At 30.8% G+C, this 24,202-nt stretch overlaps 1 protein-coding gene across 1 annotated transcript; it reads left to right on the top strand.

Moving 5' to 3' along the window:
* Positions 1–7,715: 7,715 nt before the first annotated feature.
* On the top strand, positions 7,716–24,147 carry LOC129804664 (alpha-tocopherol transfer protein-like). The gene is made up of 7 exons (XM_055852194.1): positions 7,716–8,146; positions 17,415–17,509; positions 17,574–17,727; positions 23,075–23,163; positions 23,231–23,443; positions 23,748–23,898; positions 23,976–24,147. Exons 1-7 carry the CDS (start codon positions 7,969–7,971, stop codon positions 24,014–24,016), a joined length of 921 nt encoding a protein of 306 aa, XP_055708169.1. The 5' UTR covers positions 7,716–7,968; the 3' UTR covers positions 24,017–24,147.
* Positions 24,148–24,202: the final 55 nt, after the last annotated feature.

The raw sequence follows: 24,202 nt of genomic DNA, 5'->3' as shown, positions 1-24,202 counted from the left end.
AAGAAATTTAGGAAAGCAAAAGATGTTGCTGGAATATCCAACACTACCTCACCGGAGAGACGCTCACAAAGTATATACTTTTTTACGAAAAATACAGGATCCAGCTGGAAAATTTCAACCGAAATTTAAAGATTGATTCCCTATTAACATAAACAGAAACAAACTTTAATGAAAACTATTCAATTTTCATGAAAAACACCGAAAGAAAACCTTTTGCATTTCACCACAAATCGTAAGACTGCTAGAAACACAATCTATCTCTCACATTTTTTGTAGGACTCTTTCCGCACTGAGTTTTTACAACGCAATTTAAATTCAAATTATACCTAAAATTTAACGGTCTTAGTGTTAATACATCCTAAAATGAATAAATATTTAAAAGCAAAATGAATTCATTGACTATTCGAAGATATCATACATAATTCTAATAAATTTATTTCCATGGCCGAAATTACACTCAACGTGGCCGAAATTAGAAGCTGGCTGAAATTAGGCACACTTCCCCTAAATTCTATGAAGTACTGACTAAATTTTTATAAGAAAACTTACAGATGTGAAAATTGTAGACTTTTTATCGTTTTGAAGTAATTTGCCAGAAATCTTTGTGATAAAAGTAAGAACTTTAGTTTAATAAAAAGCTAATATTTGTGTTATAATATTTTACTAACATATAATTAAAACTATACGACCTAAGTTCATTTTTACAATTCTTTTATTGTTGTATTGTTTTAAACATTTTAAATAATTCAATAATTATGAAAAATAATTTCCTAAGGACTAAAATCGAAGGAACACCTGTTTGGCAAAAATACCTATTGGCAGTATCATCAAATTATTGAAACTTAATTATTATTATTAATCGTATCGGAATACTTTATTACAATGTAATCATGTTATATTTCTGTTGCATTCCGTGGTGGAAGAATCCGCTAAGTTCATATGTAGACCGCCCAGGAGCGACTTCTCCATAATGTGGATGCTTCTACCATGCTCTCAGAGTTTTTGTGGGAAGATGCGGTGTATTACATTACGTTTTATCACAGTGAAAATGTATTTTTCTGATATTTAGTTGCTTGCACCGGGCGGGACTTGAAATAATAATAATAACTAATAAAATAGGTGTAATTATGAAGGAATCACACCTAATACAAGCAATATGGGGTTTTTTATCAATTTTCTTTTTTTTAAGGATATATGTTTAAATTTCATATCCAAAATGCTAGAAAATAGGGTGCCAATAGACCACGATACGATTTCTTAATATGCCGATAGCTGTTCCTTCGAACCTATTAATAATTAAATTGAAGAATTAAGTCGAATAGGTAACTTCTTAATATAACAAAATATTATGGTTCCTAATGATTCCGGTACATCTTTTAGATTAGGAAAATTTGTATCTTCAAAAATTTTTAATCTTTAAATTGACACATTTTTACATTCTACAATAATATTTATATGGTTATTTGAGTATATTTAATTTAAAGTGGTGGATGATGTGGGAGTTTACTGATTTTTTTTTATATTTTGAAAAGTGTGTCTTTTTAAGTATAGTAACTTAATAGATAGATCATGCTACGTATTTCCAGATAGTCAAGTCAAAAGAGAAGTAAGTGACGTAAGTATATAATATATCTATAAGTGCGCAGAAATTTGATCAAAGAAAAAATCTTTTATTGCTTTACTGTAGTTATATTGAACGACGTGTTAGAACTTAAAACTCAAGCTTGAATTCATCTAGTATTTACTTATAAAAATTGTAATTACCTGGCAAACACAAGGTAAGCTGTTACTGACGCAATACTATAATTACAGGCCTTTTCCTTGCTCTTAAATAAGGGCTTTGTCCAAGTGTATAAAATAAGTGCTTAATAAGTACTTCATTAAGGCTTTTTTGGGCGATGGTAGTGACATCTGGCAGTAGAAAGTGAAAATTAGAATACAGAATCATTTCTAAATTTACTTTTAGTCTGTATTCGTTGCACACGGCAAGCAGCGATGCATCGGTTTACGACGAATGCAAACACAAAACAAACGCAGTTAGTACAGTCGCTGATCCAACTGACGATATATCAAATATGTGTTTCCATTTGCAAAACTTTTAGTCATTCAGTGGCAAAATTATTAAGTCAAAATAAGTTAATCCTATGGAGCCGACTATGCTTTGGAAAGTTTCACCCTTTAAAGATGAGTCGTACACCGGTGTCCCAAAAACAAATTACACTTTTTTCCCTAAATAAAAAAGTTTTTTTCCCTCTAAATAGCCCGAAAACTTAAATATAATTTTTGGGACACCGGTGTGCCATTTGTCCTTAAAGGGATTACTGAACATCTTCCATTTAGTCCTAGCAACTTAACCGTGCTATCACACTAGGATTATTCCAACACGTTTAAATAAGTTAAAATAGTATAAATGTAGTTGCTCAAATTAATGTGAATTCAGCAAATTATAAAGTTAAATTTGCTCATTAATTTCAATTTTATAGCATTTAAACAAATAGTCGTTTTGAACTAAATTGTTCTAATTAAATTATTTTACTCTAAATAATATTATTTAAGGCAAAAGAAAACGAAATAAATACAGTGTTTTAGTGATAAACTTGTATGAAGAGAAGCTTGATTATCGTGCGTAATTCATTAAATTCCTCCAATGCCTTTCGAAGGAAATTGTTGTGTTAAGATATCTCAGTTTGGAGTTGTAACTGGGACGACTTCACACAGATTTTCAATAAAACTGCATGAGAGTCTCTGCATGAGCCCTTTCCCTACAAAACTTTTTTCTGGCCTTTGGGATCCTTCTGAATAACAGATAAGTGACTTATAAGACATTTTTACTATCAAACATTTTCCGGAGTCATTCACAATCAAAAATCTCGCGGCACTATTTAAAATTGAGCAAATTTCTTGCAAAATGTGCCCTGGCTGTGAGAATTTTCAAGTAAATTCTAGAAATCTTAATGCTCAATTGGCTCAATTGAATTTAAAATTAAAACGTGAAAAATCCTAGTGTGATAGCACCGTGAAATTTGTAGAAAATTTATTTTGAATTTGACCCAATTATTGGATCTTTTTTATCATGTTCTCAACTTGCTATCCGGGAGCGAATACTGTTAGAGGTATAGATCGTAATCCGGGATTTTAAATTACCCAAGAGATTACTAAATTCTGATAAATCCTCTCCCTAGTCTCACCAGAGAGTCTAATCCGGGAGTGTAGAGTGCCCCAAAGACTAACAAACTCCTATATTTTTCTTCTTTAGCTTCATAAACTCCGTTGTTCAGTAATAAAATTTTACCAAATTTTAACTATTATTTTTTTCACCCATCATAATTATGATTTTTTTTTATTCCAGATTCGTTTGGAATTTCTACAGAGGAATTTCAGGAGCTCGATTGGAAAAGTTCGAACAGTGAATCTGTACGTCGGGCCCAACAATGCTTGGAACATTGTATTGATTGACAAGGATATCAGTGAATGGTGTATGCAAGAGTGAATAATTTTTAAAAACGAAAAAACATTAAGAAAATAGAAGTATATATGGGCCAATCCATCTCAAGACGACCATAGGGGTACCCTTCATGGTCTTAGATGTTTCTGAATTTTACATATGTTAAAGTACACGATAAAATAATATACCCCTATTTTTTTTTTCGTCTGAAAAAAATTCCTGGCCGGAGATACATGGCGTCAAAGATGGCGCCTCGCGCTTCATTCCTCAATTGCGATTTTCAGCAAATATTTTAAAATGCTCTATTTCGGGAACGGGTTGAGATTTCTTCTTACTCTTTTTTTTATTTGAAAGATAATTTTATACTCTTTAAAACGATATACTTGATTTTGCATTATCTGCTTAAGTTTTTTTGTAACGGTATTTTAAAAAAAAAATTGAAAAAAATTAAAAATTAATTTTTCTCAAAAACCCCATTCTCAAAAATTTTGATTTTTTTACTGTTGATCAGTAACATTGAGTACTACATTCCCTGAAAAGGCGAGCTTCCACTTTTGCATTTACTTTTTTTTAAAAATATTTGAAAAATTACCATATTTTCAAAATTAAAAATAACCAGTAAAACTCAAAATTTTGAGTTCAACTTTTCAGGGAATATAGTACTCCACAATACTTATAAACAGCCAAAAAATCAAAATTTTTCGAAATCAAGTTTTTGAAAAAAAAAATTTTTTTGAGTTTTAAATAAAAATGTCTTTTATTGACAAAAATAAGCCTTTAAATCATATTAAACACATGTACTAATTATGTTTTTTTTATTTTCTTTTAGTTTTTCAAAAAAAAAATTTGGAAATTTTTTTGGATTATTTTTGGAAATATTAAAAAAAAATTTTTTTTGAAATTCCGTTTAAAAAAAAATCTACATATTGACACATGTGTCAAATGTATCTTAAAGTTTGATTTTTGTCAATAAAAGACATTTTTATTTAAAACTCAAAAAAAATTTTTTTTCAAAAACTTGATTTCGAAAAATTTTGATTTTTTGGCTGTTTATAAGTATTGTGGAGTACTATATTCCCTGAAAAGTTGAACTCAAAATTTTGAGTTTTACTGGTTATTTTTAATTTTGAAAATATGGTAATTTTTCAAATATTTTTAAAAAAAAGTAAGTGCAAAAGTGGAAGCTCGCCTTTTCAGGGAATGTAGTACTCAATGTTACTGATCAACAGTAAAAAAATCAAAATTTTTGAGAATGGGGTTTTTGAGAAAAATTAATTTTTAATTTTTTTCAATTTTTTTTTAAAATACCGTTACAAAAAAACTTAAGCAGATAATGCAAAATCAAGTATATCGTTTTAAAGAGTATAAAATTATCTTTCAAATAAAAAAAAGAGTAAGAAGAAATCTCAACCCGTTCCCGAAGTAGAGCATTTTAAAATATTTGCTAAAAATCGCAATTGAGGAATGAAGCGCGAGGCGCCATCTTTGACGCCATGTATCTCCGGCCAGGAATTTTTTTCAGACGAAAAAAAAATAGGGGTATATTATTTTATCGTGTACTTTAACATATGTAAAATTCAAAAACATCTAAGACCATGACCCCTCGATTTGCGATTTTTTCGGTCGTTTTGAGATGGATTGGCCCATATTAGCTTTACAGACATTAGGGTAACTTCTTAAAAAGCGCTTAATTGAAAGTTCTAAATTAATCAATTATCGAAAACGTCGAAAATACTTTTCATGGCCCTAATGCAAGCTACTTAATTAAAAACTTTAAGAAAGGCCTTAATTAAGTACTTGGTATTCAGATTAAGTTATGCCATATTAGCTTCCTTAGAAAGCGCTGACGTTTATCACATTTTCATATATTTTTTAAGTAGTTGGATGTTCTTTAACTCCTTAAAATTGAGTCATTGAGCATTCCGGATTTTTTTAAATGTAGGGTGCAGGCATCACTTATGGCCACATTAAGGACATATCTGCCTATAGCAGTTGATTATTTTTAGACCAATTAAAACAAAATTTTAAGAGTAATTTCTTTCATGTAGTTTCTTTCGATATATTCAAATGAATTTCCTATGAAAATCCCTGAAACCTCGAAAAATATGTAGTTTTCCCAACCATGTAAAATTCATAACTTGTAGCCACTTTTACGAACTTATGACCATTCGCGGAATAACTTATGGCCACAATTTTAAATGATATAAAACAAACTTAGTAATAAAATAATTTTACTAGAAAAAAAGAAAAGCATCTTAAACACTTTCATAAGTTTTTATTATTTTTCTTAACAAGTTTTTCATAGTTTTTCAAACATTTTACTCATAATAGTAGCAGACTACTAACATTGATTCTGCGCAGTCGTGATCACTCCATTCTCAATGCTTCTCAATACTTCTTGCATCCTTTGAGTTCAATAATAGGGCTCTTTTTCGTATTTTGTATTGTCCTAAGAGGGATATAAGAGAAAAAGTTAGGTTATTTACAAGAAAATGCAGGTTTATTGAAAAAAATCAGCAAGATCTACACACTACTCTTTTATAATCAATTTTATGTTATAATTTCAACACTTACCTTAAATTTTATTAAATTTTTGCTAGAAAACTCAAATTCACTGAATCAAAATAACACAACTGTCAACTCGCTAAACCAAATATCTGTGAGGGCGCCACACGTCAAATTCTGTGGCCACAAGTTAATAATCTTATCAAATAGGTCATAACTTATGGCCTTGTCTTTATTTTACTTTTTTTTTTTAAATCATCAAAATCAAGTGGTAAATAAAAATATAGTTACTAAGAAAACAAGTTTTGAAAAATAGTAGTAAATATTTTTGATTGATGATATAAAATTTAGTCATTAAAAATTGTGAGATCGTTAGTAAATTTCTTAACGATTTGACGTATATTTGACCGTCTGCCGCATCAGTGAAATAATTCCTACAAAATAATTAAAATTCTACCGAAATATAAAAGTAAATCAGTTTAAGAGTTTCATTTAATGATAGCACATCAAATATTCCTAATTTTGTGGTTCTTCGAAATTAATTTGGGGGAAAAAATTGAAGAATCTACGAAGTGACCACAAGTAGGGGAAGTGAGGGATGCTTCGCACGTGCGAGCCTTCGAACAATCCGAGTTTTCTTTTTGTTTGAAAAGTGCTAGTTCCTCATTTCTTAGGCATTAGATAGATAATCATAAACCTCATCTTCACTGCAAAAATAGGCAACCTAGCCCTTCTTTCCTAGGTTCTAGAATCACAAATGCAAAAATGGCCTAAAATGGGAAATTTTAATGACTCACATTTCGTGTGATATCTCACAGTTAAATTGATTTCCAGAAATAATCACTTACACCAATAGATGAAGGGTTAATCTGGGTTGATATTTACGTAATATTTTTTGCATCGGAGGAAAATTATTTTCCGAGTGGCGAAAAAATCCTAAATACTACACTGCGTATTGGTTCAACCACTGAAAGTGTTATGGTTCGCCAACTCATCAGGTTACTCCAGCAGCTTAAAATCACAACATAACCTCAAAGAGGAAAACAAAGGAAAAGGAAAATGAAGAAAAGACAGCTAATAAATTTATAGGGTTGTCACATTTGAAATTTACACATTTCAGTCGATTTTTCGATATAAAATTGCAAGAAAAACAGTGCTTCAGAAAAATTAGAAGAAAACTGTTTTAGATATATTCTTTTAGTGAAATAATGGTTTCCGTGGATTCGTGGAACTTGAATCTAATAATCGGTAAATAATTTTTTATTGTGAGCAAGAGTTATTCCAGGAAAAAAATGCAATGACGAACCTTAACAACCCATCGTGCGAATCTTGCCTTCACAGGCAAGGTTCGCACAAATCATCATACTTTTTTCATTTTCCTGTCCAGGAAAAAGAAAAGATTTTACGGCAGTGATTGAGGCACGTATAGAAAATTAAAAGACCAGAGATTCTTGTGGTATAGCGCAATTGATTGTCTATTTTACCGTTCAGCCAGAAAAAAATCTTGAATATTAACTTCCAAAAAGCGTGCGAACCATCCCTCACTTCCCCTATAGACTGGCCATAAGTAATGCCTCCACCCTATATCACAGTTTTGAGAAAGATCCAAAAAGTCTCATGTTTACTTTAAAAAAAAATCTTAGTCATAATTCGTAGGATTTATGGTCACTTTAAATCAAATGTACATTACTCCCAGAAGTATTGCACCTTGTCACGTTTCGCGTGTGTATTTGTGGGTGATTGAGTGAATATAGTCATATAGTGCCTTGGTTGATATCGAAATCCAACATTGGTGGAAGAAACGTACGCGCTTCAGAATCATTTCACATTGAGTTAGTCTCGAGATTGCACGCAGTGTGCAATCTCTAAAACAAAACAGTTTTATTTTTAAATGAGATCAATCTACGTTTTTCTATTAATCTGTTAGATTTTTGTACATCGGTTTTGTGTTTTATTTTAAGCAAAGAAGTGGAGTGCATTGTTATTTTTTTCTAAAGACATCAACAGTAACAAACAAGATGTCTATGAAATTCGACGAAAATAAGATCCCCTTCATTGATCTGGGTGATGGATACATTATCCGTTTGGAAAAGGAGGAAATTGAGGGAAAAACCCGCGAAAAGGCTTTTATTGAGCTAAGAGAAACGGAAGATCTGAAGCAAAAGAGTTTTATGCAATTACGACAACTGCTCGAAGGTAAGGAGAACAAACTAATTCTATGAATTTGTGATAAAATTAACGACTTATAAGTAACTCCAGCATTTTGCAAATTAGTTGCAAAAAGTCCTAGATTTTACTTTGTTCGTATTTTTGCTTAAGAATTCTCTGAAGGCAGAATTGTCTCGCGCATTTCGATAAATAATTGGGTAAATAGAATGTTCTGTGTGGAATATTTATTTACTAAAGTGACCAAATGACCTGAGTGAGGAATAGTTTAAGTTTAACGTTGAACTTCTGAGTTCTAATTCTTAGCAGGATATTAGAATTGTGGAGTATTTGTGATTTGAATCAGTGAATTTTTTAATTTTAGAATCTGGAATAAAGAATTTCTAATGTTTGAACTTTTGTTGTATTCCAGCATTTTATGTTAATTGTGCTTAAGAACACTATTTGATCTTCAATATTCGGAAGAATATTTGACAATTTTGAAAATCAAATAGTGATCTCAAGTATAATTATCATAAATTGCTGGAAAACAACATTATTTTGAGTGTTTACAAATATAAAACCAAAAAAAAGTTGATGCTGAACTTCTGACAAGTGAGATATTAATTTAAGTTTCTTAACTGACTTGTTCTAATTCAATAATTTTCAGCTAAAATCTACATTAAACCGTTTTATTTACTCTTCAAATTAAAAGTGAATGTGAGAAATTTAGCATTTTAAAATAAACATCGTTGAAGTTTTTGATAATGCAAACGCCTGAATTGTATTTAATCATACGATATAATTCCTCAATAGAGAATTATGTTGGCCAATAAAAATGGCAAAATACTGGGTTCTGTTTAATAGGAAATAATCTTTGAATTGAGTAAAAGCGTGTATATCCGTTGGCTTTTCCATGTGGAAATTCTGCTTTTTCTATATAATATGATTTGAAATCAAAACAGAAAAGACACCTCGTGTAAGGTCACCAGGCAGACAAGGTGTTTCACTATTTAAATGATCTAAAACTAAACCATTTCATTCCCTTAAGGTGTCTACACATTATAAGAAATTTCTATCAAAAATGAGCTTCAAGAAGTGTTCTTCAAGAAAATTGCCTACACATTGGTGAGAATTTTTGACAAAAAGATGGATTCTTGAAGAAAATTTGTCTAATGTGTAGACAAATTTCTTCAAAAATCATATCCAATTGAAGGAAATTTCCATCAAGAATTTTTGAAAGAAATTATCGGCTACACATTGGAATAAAATTCATCAAAGTCATTCTTGACAGAATTCTTGAAGGAAACCATCACGATTCAAGATTGTTTTTCACGAAAATTTGTTATTTTCTGCTGGAAAAAGTGAGAAAAGCATTTGGTGAAGTTCCTTGGGATAGTATTTAGTGAATTTGTGAAGAAAATCTTCTAAATATGCAAGGAAATAGTGTTTTTCTGGAGATGTCGTTCCTGGTGGAATCCAACCCAGCCTTGAAGGAACATTTCCTGTGATTTTCCTCCAGAAATTGCCGGAAGTTAATCCATTTGTGTATTCTTGAGGTGTTCCACAGTACAGTGGCCTCGTACTCCATGGATTGCAAGATGGATGGAAAGGAGAAAATTTACGGGCACTTTGGAATCTCTGCCTTGGTTACCAATCAAAACAAGAGCTAACCAGAGCCACCGAGGAGATCTCAATGCAAACGAGAGCTGTCCGGAGCTACCAGAAGCCATCACTTGAACCCCCAGAAGAACATCAGAATGATCTTTTATATCATTCACTTTCTCAACCACTAGGAACTCTGTGGGATTGCTTCCTTTCGAGAACATCAGAACTGGATAGCCACATGCCTTCAATTCCTCATGTCAATGGAACATGGAACCCAGTAAATAAATCAGTAGTGGAATTATTTTGGAACATCCATGGAATTTTCACAGGAATATTCTTCTATTATATTAATTTAAAAAAAACTACATTTTTTATATAATAGAGATCCTTTATGTAATTTTTTTTTATTTATTAAGGGGTCCATCTGGAAGATGATTGCCCCGCCTTTATGTAATTTCTAATGATTATTTATTAAAAATTCCTACTTTTAATAACATAATGCAATGTAAAGGACTTTTAATTTAGAAGATTACGTGGATTTTTAAATATTTAGGTTTGCTTATTTTTAGTAGTGGAAAATATATCTGATGTGGGGATGTTATAATATAATACAAGCGGTTTAAAATAAATGAACTAAAAAAAAATCTAGTATAATATGTTAAGAGCAGTTTCCCAAAAATTAAATAAAATTTATTTCAATTTTAATTTCGCATTAAAATTCAAATAAGAGACAGCCTTTGAAATTTATTGTCTTTTTTGATCAGTAAAAAGTTTCATTCAAGTTTTTAACGCTTGTGGAAAGGATTTTATCAATATCAGGAGGATTTTTTTATGAGATCTTAAGAGTATTTTCCAAAAATTACACTTTAAGACTCCCAAAAAATCGAGTTTTGAATCTAGTACTTTACATTTCATTATGTTATTAAAAGTAGGAATTTTTAATAAATAATCATTAGAAATTACATAAAGGCGGGGCAAACATCTTCCAGATGGACCCCTTAATAAATTTAAAAAAAAAATACATAAAGGATCTCTATTATGTAAAAAATGTAGTTTTTTTTAAATTAATATAATAGAAGAATATTCCTGTGAAAATTCCATGGATGTTCCAAAATAATTCCACTACTGATTTATTTACTGGGTTCCATGTTCCATTGACATGAGGAATTGAAGGCATGTGGCTATCCAGTTCTGATGTTCTCGAAAGGAAGCAATCCCACAGAGTTCCTAGTGGTTGAGAAAGTGAATGATATAAAAGATCATTCTGATGTTCTTCTGGGGGTTCAAGTGATGGCTTCTGGTAGCTCCGGACAGCTCTCGTTTGCATTGAGATCTCCTCGGTGGCTCTGGTTAGCTCTTGTTTTGATTGGTAACCAAGGCAGAGATTCCAAAGTGCCCGTAAATTTTCTCCTTTCCATCCATCTTGCAATCCATGGAGTACGAGGCCACTGTACTGTGGAACACCTCAAGAATACACAAATGGATTAACTTCCGGCAATTTCTGGAGGAAAATCACAGGAAATGTTCCTTCAAGGCTGGGTTGGATTCCACCAGGAACGACATCTCCAGAAAAACACTATTTCCTTGCATATTTAGAAGATTTTCTTCACAAATTCACTAAATACTATCCCAAGGAACTTCACCAAACGCTTTTCTCACTTTTTCCAGTAGTGAAACAACAAATTTTCGTGAAAAACAGTCTGAAGAGGTAGAGACTTGGAAATGATGGCAATCTGTCAAAAAAATTTTTGATGGAAAATAAAAAACCCAATGTGGAGGCATTTTTCTTCAAAAATTCCTTCAAAAATATGAATTTTTCTCTAAAAAATTCTTGAAATAATTCTTGATGAAATCAGCTCCAATGTGTAGACACCTTTACGTACACGCACATGTTTCTTGGGTATTTTTTCACATGATTCTTCTACTTCGCTCCACTGATTCAGTAAAATTATTTTTTTGATGTACAGTGAGTGTCAATAGTTTGTTGCCTAATGGATGTTTGAGAAATCAAGTGAAAAAAATGATAGAAAAAAATACTTTTCCAAATTTTTCTTTTAGCAGATGAGTTCCTTGTAATCCGTAGATATTATTTATAGTTTTCAAAAAAAAATAATTAATTTTATTTCATATCAAAAATAATTGTTTTCCAAAAGTTGGTCATTTTTGAAAAATCAAAAGTTTGTTGCCTCATTAAAAAAACTAATTTTAAATGATCTAAACATGCAACCAACTTAATGTAAACCAGTTACATTTTGGGTTTATGTCATTTGAGAGGCAAATGGTGGGTTTGTACATTTTTAAAGTTGTCAATGGTAAATATATGTATATAAAAGTGATTATAGAAAACAAGAAATAATCAGTTTTTTGATAATTCATAATTTAGGTTATAATGGCAAATTACAAAAAGTTGATAGGTGGGATATTGTCCAGAGATACTGCTGGAAGGAATCGGCGTCGCTTAATTGCCAAATTTTATGGACATTCATGAAAAGTTATACATAAAATGGTCAAATATTATAGTTATGAGGCACGAGTACATCTGAAAAACGCTACTGGTAGACCCAGGGTTTCGACTCAGAAAGTCGATAACCGCATTCTAGGTATCTCTGATAGTAACCCCATGATGTTTGCTTCAAAAATTCAAAGTCGGCTGGTTACAGAAGGCATACAGGCTTCAAATGCTTCGAAAATCAAACTCAAAATGAAAGAAAATATAAGAATAGGTACTTGGCACGCAAGATTCCATTGGTAATCAAAACCAAACTGCGTAATACGTTGTATTTTTACGTTTTTAGCATGCTCCAAGTGAATTTACAACCTTTTAACCAGATTGGTTTTGTTTACCAATGGAAACCTGCAAACCAAGTAATTATTCTTACCACTTTCATTAAATTGCGGTTGGTTTTGAAGCCTGTATGCCTTCTGTAACCAGCCGACTTTGAATTTTTGAAGCAAACATCATGAGGTTACTATCAGAGATACCTAGAATGCGGTTATCGACTTTCTGAGTCGAAACCCTGGGTCTACCAGTAGCGTTTTTCAGATGTACTCGTGCCTCATAACTATAATATTTGACCATTTTATGTATAACTTTTCATGAATTTCCATAAAATTTGGCAATTAAGCGACGCCGATTCCTTCCAGCAGTATCTCTGGACAATATCCCACCTATCAACTTTTTGTAATTTGCCATTATAACCTAAATTATGAATTATCAAAAAACTGATTATTTCTTGTTTTCTATAATCACTTTTATATACATATATTTACCATTGACAACTTTAAAAATGTACAAACCCACCATTTGCCTCTCAAATGACATAAACCCAAAATGTAACTGGTTTACATTAAGTTGGTTGCATGTTTAGATCATTTAAAATTAGTTTTTTTAATGAGGCAACAAACTTTTGATTTTTCAAAAATGACCAACTTTTGGAAAACAATTATTTTTGATATGAAATAAAATTAATTATTTTTTTTGAAAACTATAAATAATATCTACGGATTACAAGGAACTCATCTGCAAAATGAAAAATTTGGAAAAGTATTTTTTTCTATCATTTTTTTCACTTGATTTCTCAAACATCCATTAGGCAACAAATTATTGACACTCACTGTAATTTCCACACAAAAAACACCTTATTTTTGGCGCTAAACCTTGATGATTTAACATTTTATGTACGATTGAAATCTTTCTCTTGGTTGATGTTGTTAAACCACCTAAAAATGATTCAAAGGCTTTCTTAACACAGCAAATTTGCATAAATTCAAGCTTGGGCCTAAACGAGATTTGTGGTCATCAGAAAATAAATTTATAATTAATTCAGTAAACTAAACTGGTCTTGCCGATTTTTGGGACATTCATTGAGAAAAAATTGCGGAAAAAATGTTCTTTGTACCAAAGGTTGTACAGTGATCTTCGACATTGGCGGGACAATTTCTGGTATTTACAGCCTTGGATTGCATCGTAAAATATAATCAATTCTTGTCTTTTTAAAGAAACTATGGTCATTTAACTCATCGGATGTCGATGTGCGTTGATGCAATGAATCAGTCTTTTGTTGGCGACGAACTTGTTAAAATAATAGAACAATCACATCTAGAACAGAGTACAAAGAGCATTAATATCATTGAGTTCTAGCAAGACGATATTTTAAGTTCATGGAAGTCAACTGAGGGAAAAATAAAATGTTAACACTGGATTAACTTGTGCACTTCAGGGTTACTATTAACAAAAACAATATTATCCCAGATAGTAATAATAACAATATTAAAATTACTAAAAGAAAGGGGGTGACAAAGCATTCCAGCTTTCCAAATTGCTCGAAGTCGTGACTTAGATGTTATACATCACAAGTCTTTTCGCACGATTTACCGATTTCCGGTTCACGTCCGATTTATTGGACATATTGGATCATTCAAAAGATCGCCCAAAATAGCTTAGGAGTAATAGAATTGATAAAAATTAGTTATCGGTTGTGAACGGTAACTAATTGCAGTGGGACCTCGATAGAGTCAACTAATTATTTCCAAGCCTGTTGACTCTGTTGGATTTGTTGACTCTATCGGAGTCCGAAAAAAATCAATTAGAATGTGAAATCAATTAGAATGGGGTAATTATACTTTATGTTTGTACTGGATAATTGATAAATTCAACACTATAGTAAAATATTTTATTTAATTAACCCATAAATTCTACTCCCTTTAGCCCATAAGCAGTCGTATGTTTGGGCAAAATTTAACGATTAGGTAATGTTTTTATAATTAGTATATCTTAAGTATAAATTACTCTTGTGCTACTACTTTTTCTTGTGCTAAAAACGTTACATTGATACACCAAAACACTGATTTTAATTTAGAAAAATTATAATAAGATCATATTAGTTCAACAATAAAGGAAAAGTTGTCTCTATCAGAGTCAATTTAGGTCCAAGTTGCCTCTACCGGAGTCCGTAGAGTAAAAAAATAGCTGTTGACTCTATTGGAGATTGCCTCTATCTGGGGTTGACTCTATCGAGTTCGCACTGTATTACTATGATCGGTTATGAGATTGTGACTTTTCTATATCAGGATATAAAATCAAAGAAGAAATTGCAAAAGGAAAAGTCACTGTTAACTTTATAGGGGAAAGTTCCCATGCTTCGTACGATCCCAAGCTTCGTAATGACTAAATTTTTTGTATGTTTCTTAATAAATTTGACTCATCGCACCCATATTTTAAAAACCAGAGTAAAGTGCCCAGTTTTTAAAATATATTGTGGGTAATGTTTATTCAGAAAATGAAAAAAATAGTCATTACGGTGCTTGGAATCGCACAAAGCACGGGTGCTTCAACTACTTCTCTCCACATTGAGTTAGGCTTCGATTAATACTCGTATACATCAATAAAGGCTGCTGCATACTGTGAAAAATTTGCGTTAAAAGACTCCCATTTTGATGGTCACAATTTTGAGGTTAAGGAATTCTGGATATATGAGGCGCTCGGAGCAAAAAAACTCCAAGTCCTATGCATTACCCTATGCATTGCTCTGAGCTCCTAATATAGTATTCCAAATACAGTAGAGTCTGTCAAATTAGAAAGACAAAGATGATCCTCTGCCACTTCAAGAAGACACTTTTGCTAGTTTCGAAAATATCGTTCGAACTAGCGAGGTGAGAAATGTTATTTATACTCTTCGAATTTAGAAGATTCCACCATCATCATTGTCGTCATTTTCGACCGCATACCCCTATTGGGGTCGCGGGCAAGAAGATTCCACTGTAAACCAAATGGATGTTCGAAATTTGATTGCCTAGTATTAAAATTATATTGTGTAACTGTCTAAAGAAAGAATTAATCATACAGAATTCAAAACACGAAAGAGAATGAAGGAAAATATAATGAAAAACAATGCAGTGCCAAATTATCTGTGGGTAACTTCGTACAAAAACTTTAAATATCTTTAAAACTACCTATTTTGCGTAAAATATAGTAAGCAATGGTCCCTATTAAGTTAAATAGGATAATTGTTGAAGACTTACTAATTTGATGAAGATTTAATAAGGACAAGAATAAGAAGTCGTAGTGTTTTATGAAATTTATCTAGGAAACTGGCTTGTTTGATTCATCTAGCGCTTGAGCATCTGGTCTGGGCACAGTCCAGCGGTTCTGTAAGATACCGCCTTCACTGTAATCTAGATGCACACTAAAGGGAGTTTATATTTTACTGCTCGAACTCTAATAGGGAGCAGTTAGATAATCGACTTTTTTCAACTTGTTACCGTTCTGGAGCCTAAACGGTAAAAGACATCAACTTCTGATCCTCGTTGACCTTAAAAAAAACAATGTCTGTAGATTTTTTTTCTTTACCCAGGATCTTTTGAATGATATATGAATCGGTTCAAATCGATTGAAAACCGGTAAATGGTAAATGGTGCGAAAGTACTTCCTGAGGTATATAGAAGCTAAGTCACGAGTTCGAGCATTTCGCAAAGCTTGGGACGCTTTGCCACCCCTTTCAATGATTTTCGGAAATATTTTAGAAGGCGAACATTTCGTCCAAACATAACCTATGATCGGAAAATTCATCGTTTCGAATTATTGAAGGTCAAAGGTCAATCACTTTGAGGGACTATTTTTAACCGATTTTTTCCTTAAAAATCACCCTTTACTTAAGTTCTGATGCTAACCATAAGGATATTCTGTTTTAAATAATCAATATCTGCTACTCCAATCGGCTCATTGCCTACAAATTCTAGTGAACTATTCCAGACAAAATGATTTATTAAATTAACCTGTTTTGAAATTATATGCTAAGGTAACATTAAGATTAAGGCGTAATAGCTTTACCATTTATTTAACAACCATGTCTTTTTCAACCACATTTAGCATCACAAAAAAGCCAAAGTTCAAATTGTAAATTAAATTGCAAATCAGCAATATAAACTCTTCATTATTGCTATAAAAATTCTTAATCTTTTTTTACAGATTTGATAGACGTTAATTTACTGTGTAATTTTAACCTTGATTTAAATATGATATTAAATAAGAAAAAATCATCTGGCACGAATAAAGTACTTTATTATTCTTACTGATTGAATTAAAGAAATATTTACGTCTTATTTATCATATGATTGTAATATATCAAAATTCTGGATATCTGAATAAGTTTAGAGAATTTATCACGGTGTTTGTTCATTATCCTGCCTTTTTGTTGCCGTACTAGAGGAATACGATGAGGGATATTCAGTCTTATGGTTGCTTATGGTCTTTGGCGACCCTTTCAACTAGCATTCTTTAGAGTTTTCAGATGATTTTTGGACCACGCAATTGCTTTTCTTAGTATTTATGTTTGGTTTTAATTGGTTCATAATTTATTTTAATTATTCTTTAGTGATTCAGACAAAATCAAATTAAATAATACTTAAAGATTATTTGAGTAAAAATATCAATTTTTACTTTTTAGTAACCGTGATGTCCAATTTGTTGAAAAAATCATGTTTTATGATAATTTAAAAACAAATTTAAAATTCAAATAACCTTTCTATGGAGATGGAATTTCACATGTTTCTTCAATTCTCATCGCTATAAAAATAGAAATAAAAATACCATCATCTTAACATTTACATTTCAGAACAACTGCTTTATAATTGGATTTATAATTGATAAAACTGCATTTCTAATCGATTAAGATAATTGTTTTTATTTTTTTCTATTTTTTTTTCATTGCAGAAGAGAAGGATCTGAACGTTCCCTTATCTGAGGATGCTTTTCTCCTTAAATTTTTAAGACCATGCAAATTTTATCCAGAAAGTGCATTGGAAAGAGTAAGAATTTATTTAAGTTTATCAAAAATACTTTCTTTGCTGAATACGCATATTTCTTTTGCAGATGAAGAAATACTACAAATTCAAGATCAAGTACAAGAAGTACGCTGAAGATCTTGTACCACGAACTGTGAGACATGTTTTTGAGAAGGAAGTCATCTACTTGAGTCCATTGCGAACAAGGAATGGCTGTAGAATTCTCATTGTGGAGATAAAGAGTGAGTATAGAAGATTTTTCAGACTTATGTGCATTAAAAAAATCGACGGAGAAATTGCAATTGCGGGAAGAAATCTCATTTAATTGCTAGAAAATGGCAATAGAATGTTAAAATAACAGTCAATATGCAATTTTCTGAGTGAGAAAAACGTCGAGGACCTTGAATTACTTTGATCTCTTACACATTGCACAGTGATCAGGTTTATATGATGGGTAAGCCACTTTTCGCTATTTTAGTTATAGCTTTAAAGGTACTGAGAAACAGTACTCATCGATATGTCCATGTAGTTTTTCTTAAGTTTGAACTAAGGCGTTTAAGAAAAGGTGGTAATCTTGGTACAAAATTGGAATGGTTCGAGATCGAGGTGTCAGTTCCCCGAATAAATATTTGGGTAACCGCCGAGTTTCCCGAAATGAGTTACTTCTAAATTAAGAATAGTTTTCTCCAAGACTAAGCAAAATTTTTCCACTTTTGTCCACTTTTCGGCCATCTTTGTAACTACTTATCTCGGGTCTTTTAACAAATTTACAATAAGGGAAGTCGGGGCAGCTTTAAAATTGGGCTTTTTTCTTCTATTTTTAAATGGAATTGAGCCTTATCAATTTAGCTTTGAATTTGGTTTGTTGAGCTAAATTAAGGTCCAGTTTCATTTAACAATATGACAGAAAAGCTCAATTTAAAAGCTGCCTCAATTCAAAGGTGCCTTACTTTCCCATACCACCAAATTTTCAAAACATATTGGCAGTAATACAACAATAATTGCCTTAAAGGAACAAGTTAGATTTAAGATCGCTAAATCTACAATCTGAAAACCACTTAAGCGCCCTCTATGCCCCTTTAACTTTTAACAAGCGATAAAATTACAACTTGAAGATAATGGGAGCTTTCATACTACAAATTAAGTTGAATTACGTTTAAAAATTGCAAACATTTGTTGATAGTAAAATATTTTATTTTTGTTAATAAGAAACGTAAATCTTTGGCAAAAAACTTAAAAATGTTCATAATTTCTTAATTTTCCTTTTGCAAATAATATTTTACAGTTTTCACGAATTTAAAAAATGCATAATTTATTTAAAATTTGCCAAGGAAAGTGAAGAAGTGAAGCATGTATCGACCGTGATGGTTGGATCGTCACCCCAAAATAAAATAATTTTTTGAAAATTATCCATTGAATTTTACAAGTTGCTATTTTTGCAAAGTGTCATGCATCATCTACTAATGAACACAAGTTTGCCAAAGATAATTCGTCAAGCCATGAATAATTTTCAAAAAATCATTTTATTTTGAGGAAATGATGCAAGCTTCATACTTGATACGTGCTACAGGCACGTTTTATTTTATTTACAGACCATTTTTGCTAGTCTACTCAAGCCTTTAAAAATCGTTCTTGAAATGAAGAGGGAAAAACATATTTATTCAATAAATTTGCAAATTCGATAATCAAAAACAACCAAATTAGTAAATAATTCAAAATGATCATTAAAATTCAATTTTGATAAGTAAGTAATTCAATTTTAGTAAGTTTAAAAAACAATTTCGCTCAGTAAAAAATTTAAAAGCTTTACAACTTTTTTTTTAATTTTTCTATTTTAAAATAATATTCTAATTTCACTATTATGCAAATTTTCATTTTTACGGACCGTTTTACCAAAATACTGTCTAATATGTTGCAGTCTTTAATCATAATTCTTTTATCTATTTTCTGTATAAGAATTATTTTAAATGTCTGATTTAAATGATAACAACACGAAAATTTAGTGAAAATTATAAATTATTTGAATTTAGAAGAGTTACAGTAGAGCCTCGCTATAGGCCATCGCTCTATAGTCCACAATTTATCGACCGTTGATTTCAAAACACTGATTTTAAGTTAGGTTATGTTTTTTAGTATGCGACATGCATAATTATTTTAATATTTTTGGCAAACTTTATTAAGTAGTTGTGATAATTGTGATCCACAATGAAGACAGCAAGGACAAGTACCACAATCGCAAAGAAAGTGGAAGCCGTCGAGCAATTTCAATACTAAAAATCGTTGATAATTTTAAAAAATTACATGGACTATAGTGCGACCCAAGTATCAAATTTGAAACCAAATATGGACTATAGCGAGACTCTACTGTACTTACTAGAAATAGCTGGCGAAAAAAAAGCTTATCAAAGAAGAAAGCTTATCAGAAATTTCCGCTTTCGCGCCATTTCCAAATTCCATTAAATACTTAAAATATATCTATTTGATGGTTAAGAAAAAAGAATTAAATCATTGATATAAATATTTTAAAAATTTGTTGAAAATTTACAAGATTTACTAGCACATTATTCTTATTTTTGTTATTATGAAATTCTAAGCTGAAAACATTAAATGAGATTTAATTTTTTTAAGCTTACTTAGGATATCTTCAAGATATAAACAGGGAACAAAGGCAAGGCTTTCAAGCTTTGCACATTTTGGCTTCAAACATTTCATATTTTTCTAAATTCCTTAAATGAACCTGGCAATATAATTTTAATAATCTAGTATTTTGTCACACATTTCATGGGGAAAAATATGAAGTGTTCGAAGCCAGAGTATGTTCGAATCTTTCTTTTTTTGTACTTTTAAAAGAATTATTTTTAGGCAAATATTCGATATTATTATATAAACCATTAAGCATTTAATCAACGTGACGGAGAAGTATGTTACTTCATTGGTCAAAAGTGTTTAATGCACCCTAATGATCAGTATTGATGAGAATACCAACGTGCGTGTTTTGCTAGTAAGATGACTGAGTATTCTTTATTCTTCACTGTTACCTGGTGCTTTTCTATTACTAAAAGACTACACAAATTATATCCTCCCACTTCCGCCTATCTCACGTTCACAAATGACCTATCAACTTCTAATCAGACAATTTCAATTTATCCCGGAAAAATCCACAATTATTTTCTCTCAAAGTCAGAGGACTGTGCAGCAAACAATCTTAGAGTAAAATGCAGCTTAAGCAAGAGGAGAATTATTTTAACTTTCAAATTTGTGCGTTCGGGGGATGGCAAACAAGAGTTTAATTTATCAGAAAATTGCATTATAAACAAGTTTTTCCATTTCATAATTAACCAACAACCTTTCAAAATTCCAGCCTAAGCAGAAGAAATATGCACAAGTTTCCATATCTGCGTTATAATAATACACCAAGATGTAATTTTCTTAGATGAAAATTTAATAATAATGTCAGCTGAGTATTCCAGCCGTATTTTCCGGTCATTCGACTTTTTGTTGTAATACTAACGTCAATTCAAATGATTTATGAACTTTTTGGGGAGGCAATAGGGCTAGTAACTTAATTCTCTCTTTGAATACTTTCTGTAGAAATAAAGCATGTTTAGATAAGAAAGAAAACTCATAGATTCTTAATAGCTTTTTCATATGTAGTTAACAATTATAAAATTTATTATTGACTAATTTTATTTGGTAAAAAAGGGTAAAAATCGTAATATTTGTAATTTAATTGTAATTCAATAAGCTTTAAAATCGTAAAGTTTCAGATTGTAATTTATTTGTCGCTCTAATATTGTTAATATTTTTCAAGTCATTTTCATTGTTTTTCCGTAAATAAAAATGCTAGTTCATATTGTGCTGAATTTAATAAAATGAGTAAATGAATATCAAGCACTTTTAAAGTTCAGTCAAGGATATTTTATTTAGTAAAAAATGTTTAAAAATAAATTCACAAACTTAAATTAATGTTCTGGACTCCGGAAAATTAACAGGTACAAATCATAAGTTAATTAAATACACAGATTGCGATATGTTTTTATTTTATTTGTTTTTGAGATAAAAACCTCCTCATTGTCTACAAAATAGTCAACTTTAATTTCTCACAAGATAATATACACACCGAGAGAGATTTGAATTTATTTCATTTAACAATTTAAATATCTATTTCAAGAGTTTTTAAAAAATAATATTAGAAAATAATATTTTATTAATTTTACTTTTTAATGAAAGCCAATCTTTAAAATGTTTTTTTTTTCATAAAATTGTATAATAAATTTTAAATAAATATGCGTTTTTAATGGAAATGATTCGAACAATTTACAATAATAAAAAAATCTTGGATTATGAAGGTATTAAAACGTTACTTGCAAATAAGAAAAATTAGATATTTTTAAATTTTGGTCTGTGCCTTGTATGATACCTAAAATTTGAAAGATTTCCCATGGCATTTTTCACAAATAGTTATTAATTTATAAAAGATTTATTAATAAATGAAAAAATGGTGTTATTTTAAATCCTGGATGTAGAAAAATTGAAAATTCAAAAAAATATTCAAGGAGGGGCTTCTTGAAATGTTACAAATAATGTTCTTGAAAGATTTTATTAAATTTTTCTAAGGAGTATTAAATTTTGAGAATCTGTCAATAAATTGAAAGTCCTACGATTTTTTAAATCTAAGCAATAGATAAGTCTTAAAATTGAAAAATGAGATGGAAAAAAGTTTCTTTGGAAATGTGCAATGTATTTGATATTTGAAGGGGTTTCAAAAAACTTTACAGCGAAAATTTAACTTTGATAATTCTTCAAGAGACTTGAAAAGCCTTATGATTTTTTTTTAAATAATAAAACTTTAGAATTCAATTTATTGAATTTTGATTTTTTTTTAGAAATTGTACAGTGATTGTTTTTTAATATAAGAAATGGATAAATATCTTAAATATCTTTATTTGAGTTTTGTAGTATTTTTCAGAATCGTTGTTTTTTTTGTTTTTAAATATTTTTCATACAAGTTTATATTTCTTTCTTTTTCTCGGGCTAATTCTAAGCCTTGGAATTTTATTACACTTCAAACGGACGTCCACGAAAATCGATTATTAGCACATTTGATATTCGTGATCTATGAGTATCAAAACGTGCAAATTCAAAATTTGGATCCGATCTGACGAGGTCACATTTCCACCTCGGACCACAAAAGCTGAGATTGTAAAGAATCTCATCTAAAGGCGTCTACACATTGGGAGCAATTTTCGTCAAAAATTGCGTTTTTGACAAATTTGACGTTTCCCCCTACAACGCTGCAGGGAATTTCCTTCAAAAAAGCAATTTTTGACAAAAATTGCTACCAATGTGTAGACGTGTAGAGGCCATAAGTGTTCAATAATAATTTTAAAATTTCTATAATATTTAGAATATTTAAAACGGGCTTAAAGACCTTTCATTCGTCAATAAATATAATAATTTTGATTTTTTAATGACTGAAAATAAGAAAATTGTTAATATTAAAAATAAGCCAAAGAGAAAGCTCTTTAAGTTTCCATTTAACTCAGAAAATCATTTATATTTCTAATCATATTTATTTTTATATTTCAGAATGGAAACTTAATGAGTGCTCTCTGGATGAACTATTCAGAACGGTGGAGATTTGCTTGGAAGCCGCAATGGCTGAACCCAAAACTCAGGTGCTCTATAGTCATACACATATTGATTCGATTTGCATTCTAATTGGAATTTATGTCTTGCTTTCAGGTGAATGGCGTAGTTGTGATTCTCAACATGGAAGGATTGTCCCTCTCGCACCTGACACAATTTAATCCATCATTCGCGGCAATGCTGATTCACTGGGTGCAGGAGTGCATTGGTATTCGCCTCAAAGAGGTGCACATCGTTAACAATTCCTACATCTTCAACATGTTATTTGCCATCTTCAAACCATTCCTCAATGAAAAACTACGCAAAAGAGTGAGTATCAAATTTTGATCTGAAAATTAATTTTTTCAGAAGCATTTTTATAAGTTTTAATACATTTTACAAAAAAAAGTAGAATAGATGCATGTCTCGAGTGTCATATTGATGTCTCACTGAGGTTTGAGTGTTGAGCTCATTCCTGAAGGCTACCTGTCCACTTAAGAGTCACATTAAGTTTATAAATATACTCAATCTGCACTTACACCTGAATATTTCATTCACAACACTCTCAATTTCAATTATATAAAGTTTTTTCAATGAAAGCGATTAAATGAATTGTTTATTTTCTTATCCTTAGATTCATTTTCTCAACAAGGATTTTAAGACCCTCACCTCGTACATGGGCAAAGATTGTCTCCGTCAAGCCTACGGGGGCACCCTTATGGCTCCTGAAGTAGATGGAACTCTTCTGGCGGATCTTTTCCAATTCCACAGTAAAGAATATGAAGGTGAGTTTAGTAACTTATGACTCAATAGAAATCAAAATACAATTGAAATAATTAATTCCATTTCTATTTGTTTTCAGCTGCCAGCAACTTTGGGTATACAAATAGTTGTAACAGCTAGGGTAGAGTTTTAAACTTATACTGTTAGATGTCGCTTGCAACTTTTCCACCTTCCAATTGAAGTTATCTCCACGCGTTCTCGCATTTTGTTTTGTATGGATTATGGACGAAATAAAGGAAGTGAAAAATTAATCAAGAATTTTTCAATAGAGTTTCACAAGATGCGATATCATGAAACGGATTTAGT

The sequence above is a fragment of the Phlebotomus papatasi genome, chromosome 2, assembly GCF_024763615.1.
Source record: "Phlebotomus papatasi isolate M1 chromosome 2, Ppap_2.1, whole genome shotgun sequence".
Classification (NCBI taxonomy): domain Eukaryota; kingdom Metazoa; phylum Arthropoda; class Insecta; order Diptera; family Psychodidae; genus Phlebotomus; species Phlebotomus papatasi.
This window is presented reverse-complemented; position numbering and strand designations above follow the sequence as displayed.